Source organism: Alligator sinensis, unplaced genomic scaffold, assembly GCF_000455745.1.
Source record: "Alligator sinensis unplaced genomic scaffold, ASM45574v1 scaffold1485_1, whole genome shotgun sequence".
Lineage (NCBI taxonomy): Eukaryota > Metazoa > Chordata > Crocodylia > Alligatoridae > Alligator > Alligator sinensis.
In genome coordinates, this window is record NW_005842962.1 from 473,858 (window position 1) to 477,864 (window position 4,007).

Sequence of the window (4,007 nt, forward strand, 5' to 3'; positions counted from 1 at the left end):
TCCCTACATACCCAGAAATGGATGAGATGGATCTATGACAGAGAGAGCATAAGAGTCATATTTTGAAAGGAAAATGAACCAGGCATCTATTTGTACCTCCAGAAATGCAAACTCTTCTGAAAATTTGGTCCCAATACATTTACCCAAGTACAATAGGAGTCTGTGACAGCTAACAGAATGAAGGTGGTTTACGCTTCCTCCTCACCCTGCATTGTGCTGTGGATAAAGGTCAGAGTAAATTTTCTGAGAGAGGCTCAGAGATTATGACATCGACACACTTTAATCCCTCATTAAATTGTGCTAGAGATTTGGGCTTTTCAGTTCCTCTTGTTTCTTCCTTCTCTCCTTTTGAGCAGTCCTGCACATGAACGCTCTTTTCTCCCCCTTCATATTATTGTTACCTACCCTCCACTCACCTTTCTCCAGCTGTCATACTTTAAGATATGAAGACCCAGGTCACCCCTTCATTTCCCACAGCCCCCCACACTCATCCTTAATGATTTTCAAGTGGAAGACCCGCCTGACCCTTTGGCTGCACCCTTGTTCCCTCTCCTGTGTTTGTGCATCCTGTATTTTCCCTTGTCTTATCAACAAGCTTGTTTTAATGGTCAGGTAATACCAGCAGCCACTATTATATGGCCTTTAAATCTCATTTAAATATCTTTTTCCTGAAACTTTCTGCGCCACTCTTTTATTACCTATTGATAGCCTTCTGGGTTCTTTTATGCAATGGGTTGGTGTTCTTTTTAAGGCATTTCTCTGAACCACTGTGAAAGATACTTAATGAAAAAAAGGATTTTTATGTGCATCTAGAAGCTCTTGTGACTAACAAATATCTGTTCTTCTGTTGGTATTTTTGAAAGCATTACTAAAACATAGCAAAGAAGAACATTTCAGTTTCAGGGTGTTTGCTTCAGTGTGATTTATTTGTCTTCTACCTTGGGAATATGACGCTACATGCATTTCTTAAAAAATATTAGAAATAAAAGACATTTCATTTTAGCGGGGTTATGATTAAGAAAAAAGGCAATTTAAGATTCTCCAGTTGCTGGAAGTGGAAAGATGGATGTTAATTTTGATTTCCTACTTCAGGAAGTGGCATAAAAAGGCATATGTGACTACAAAATTTAGATTGTTGGCAACTTCTTGCATCACGTGGGGTATTTGAAATAGCTATGGTGCATTGACGGGATGAAGTAAATGCTACTGTAGCAAATATATATTTATCTTCCTAAAAAGCAGTTTTTTTCTCTGTTCAATTTTCTTAGTTAGATCTCATGGCAGACAGAGGCTGGGAAAATCAAACAATTAACACAGAATTCATCCTTCTGGGATTTCAGTATCTTCCTACACTTCAGGTCCTTTTTTTCCTGGTGTTACTTTTGATCTACATTATGACTCTGTCTGGCAACATCCTCATCATTGCATTGGTTGCAACTGATCAGCACCTGCACACCCCCATGTACTTCTTCCTGGGGAATTTGTCCTGTTTGGAGACCTTCTACACTTCAACCATCTTACCCAGGGTGCTGGCCAGCATAATGACTGGGGACAGAACCATCTCTGATCGATGCTGCATCACGCAGCTGTATTTTTTTGCTTTTCTAGCAGCTACTGAATGCTGTCTTTTAGCCATGATGTCCTATGATCGGTATTTAGCAATATGTAAACCACTGCATTATACAATTCATATGAATGGTATGTTCTGCATTCAGCTGGCAGCTGGGTCTTGGGTAAGTGGGTTTCTGGCTAGTACAATCACAAATATTTTGATGTCAAAATTAACATTCTGTAGTCCCAAGGAAATAGACCATTTCTTTTGTGATTTTCCCTTAATAATCCACCTGTCTTGTAGTGATACCCATCTCCTAGAACTTATGGTTTACATATTTGCTGCTATATTTACCTTGCCTCCCTTTCTATTAACGCTTCTTTCCTATGCCTATATCATTGCTACCATCCTGAGAACGCCCTCCGCTATGGGCAGGCACAAGGCATTTTCCACCTGCTCTTCTCACCTTATTGTGGTGACACTTTTTTATGGGACTATCATGTTAGTGTATTTGTTGCCCAAAACTGTCATGTTTAGAGACCTGAGCAAAATATTCTCTGTCTTTTACTCTGTCCTGACCCCCTTGGTTAAGCCCATCATCTACAGCTTGAGAAACAAACAGGTCAAGGAGGCCCTAAAGAAGGTCATCCATAAATTTATGACTGTACAAGGATATTGGATCAGTTTTCCTTTGAGGTTTATTTTAAAGAGAAATTAAAAACATATAAGATAAGGCAAAAACTTTATGAACTGAATCTCTGGTGACATGATGTATCTCGAAGAAAAAAAATGATACTGTGGTCTAGATGAATGATCTTTTAAGTTTTAGGATGGATATTAGATGGTTTTCTTTGTGTTGGTTGAATGTCAGCCATTGAACACTCAATAGCTAAACTTTAAAAAATATGTATTTGAATGACTCATTTCTAGGCTAAAATTAATTTAATTTAAATTATAATTCCTGTGCAAGTTATTTTAATTTCCAAATAATGGTTCTGTAATTTGAATTAAATATGATATTTAAAAAAACAAAGAAGATACAATAGGGTTTTTTTAATCATTGTTATTGTTTGTTATTATCAGTTTTATTATTATAAAACCTAGATAATGAATAGGGGTGTGCAAAGTGGGCCCTATTCAATTCAGATTTGGAATTGGCCCGAATCAGGGACAGTGATTCGATTTGTTGATTTGAATCACTGTTTCCGATTCACAAATTTCAGAGATTTCACACACATTAGGGCTGGAAGGGACCTTGGAAGATCATCGAGTCCAGCCCCCTGCCCCAGGGGCAGTAAGTCAGCTGGGGTCACAGGATCCCAGCAAGATAAACATCCATTTTTTTCTTGAAGGCATTCAGAGTAGGTGCTTGAACCACCTTCAGTGGCAGGCTATTCCAGACCTTGGGGGCTTGGACAGTAAAGAAATTATTTCTTTCGTCCAGCCTAAAACGGTCTTGCAGGGGTTTATAACCATTTGACCTTGTCATGCCTTGAGGGGCTCTGGTGAAAAATTGTTCCCCCAGATCCTGGTGAGCACCCCTGATAAACTTATAGGCAGTCACCAGATCACCCCTAAGCCTGTGCTTTTCCAGGCTGAAGAGTCCCATAGCGCTCAGCCTGTCGTCGTAAGGGCTGTTTTCCTTATAATTAGCTCCTCCTACTCTCTTTCCTCCTCAAGGAACAGGAGCTTTCTGACTCTCTGTTACGTGCCCAAGAAATTTTACTGTTTACCTGATATTTGCTCAATTCTAGATCCAGGAATATGCTGTTTGTATATATGCAAATAAAGTGCCAGTAGAGGTTGTTCAAGGTCACATAGTGTGACTCCTAGGGTTTGTAAGAGCTGTAAGATTTGATGTGTGTGGTTTGCAGATGTTCAGCTTTCTTAACATTAGCCCCCAAACTTGGTGCATGTGTAGACAAAATGGGGGCCCTAAATTGAAGCAGTGCATTTTTAAAAACACTGCTTCAATTTAGGGCCCTTTAAACCTCCGTGTCATGCATGCACCCTGCTGACTTACCTGCCTCTCCGGCAGCGGGGAGGACACCCCCGCCTTTTTGTCCACTCAATCCCTCCTGTACAGGGTATAGCCATCTATACCTGTGGACAATCATGGGTGGAGTCCCACCAGGTCTCTGTTATCCCTAAGACATCAAAGTTATTTGCATTTAGCAGGAACACAAGTTCCTCCTGTTTGTTCCCCAAGCTCCTAGTATTTGTGTATAGGCACAGAAGTTTCCCCTTGGGGGTCCTTGCCTTGCCGACAGTTCATTCCAGGGCTGGGGCAGGGGTGGGCTCCTTTAAGTGCCTTGGTCTGCTGACTTTGCAAGGGTTGCTCAGTGGGCCAGCAGTGGCGGTAGTCCCATCCTCTGGCGGGCTTAGTTTAAAGCCTGGTGGAGCAGGTCAGCCAGTCTGGCTGAGAAGAGCCTCCTCCCCAATGGAGAGAGGGGGG

At 41.1% G+C, this 4,007-nt stretch overlaps 1 protein-coding gene across 1 annotated transcript; it reads left to right on the forward strand.

The window, feature by feature from the left end:
- The first annotated feature begins 1,394 nt into the window (after positions 1-1,394).
- LOC106722995 (olfactory receptor 10A4-like) lies at positions 1,395-2,270 on the forward strand. Its single transcript, XM_014526117.2, has one exon. The coding sequence runs from the start codon at positions 1,395-1,397 to the stop codon at positions 2,268-2,270; it is 876 nt and encodes a 291-aa protein (XP_014381603.2).
- Positions 2,271-4,007: the final 1,737 nt, after the last annotated feature.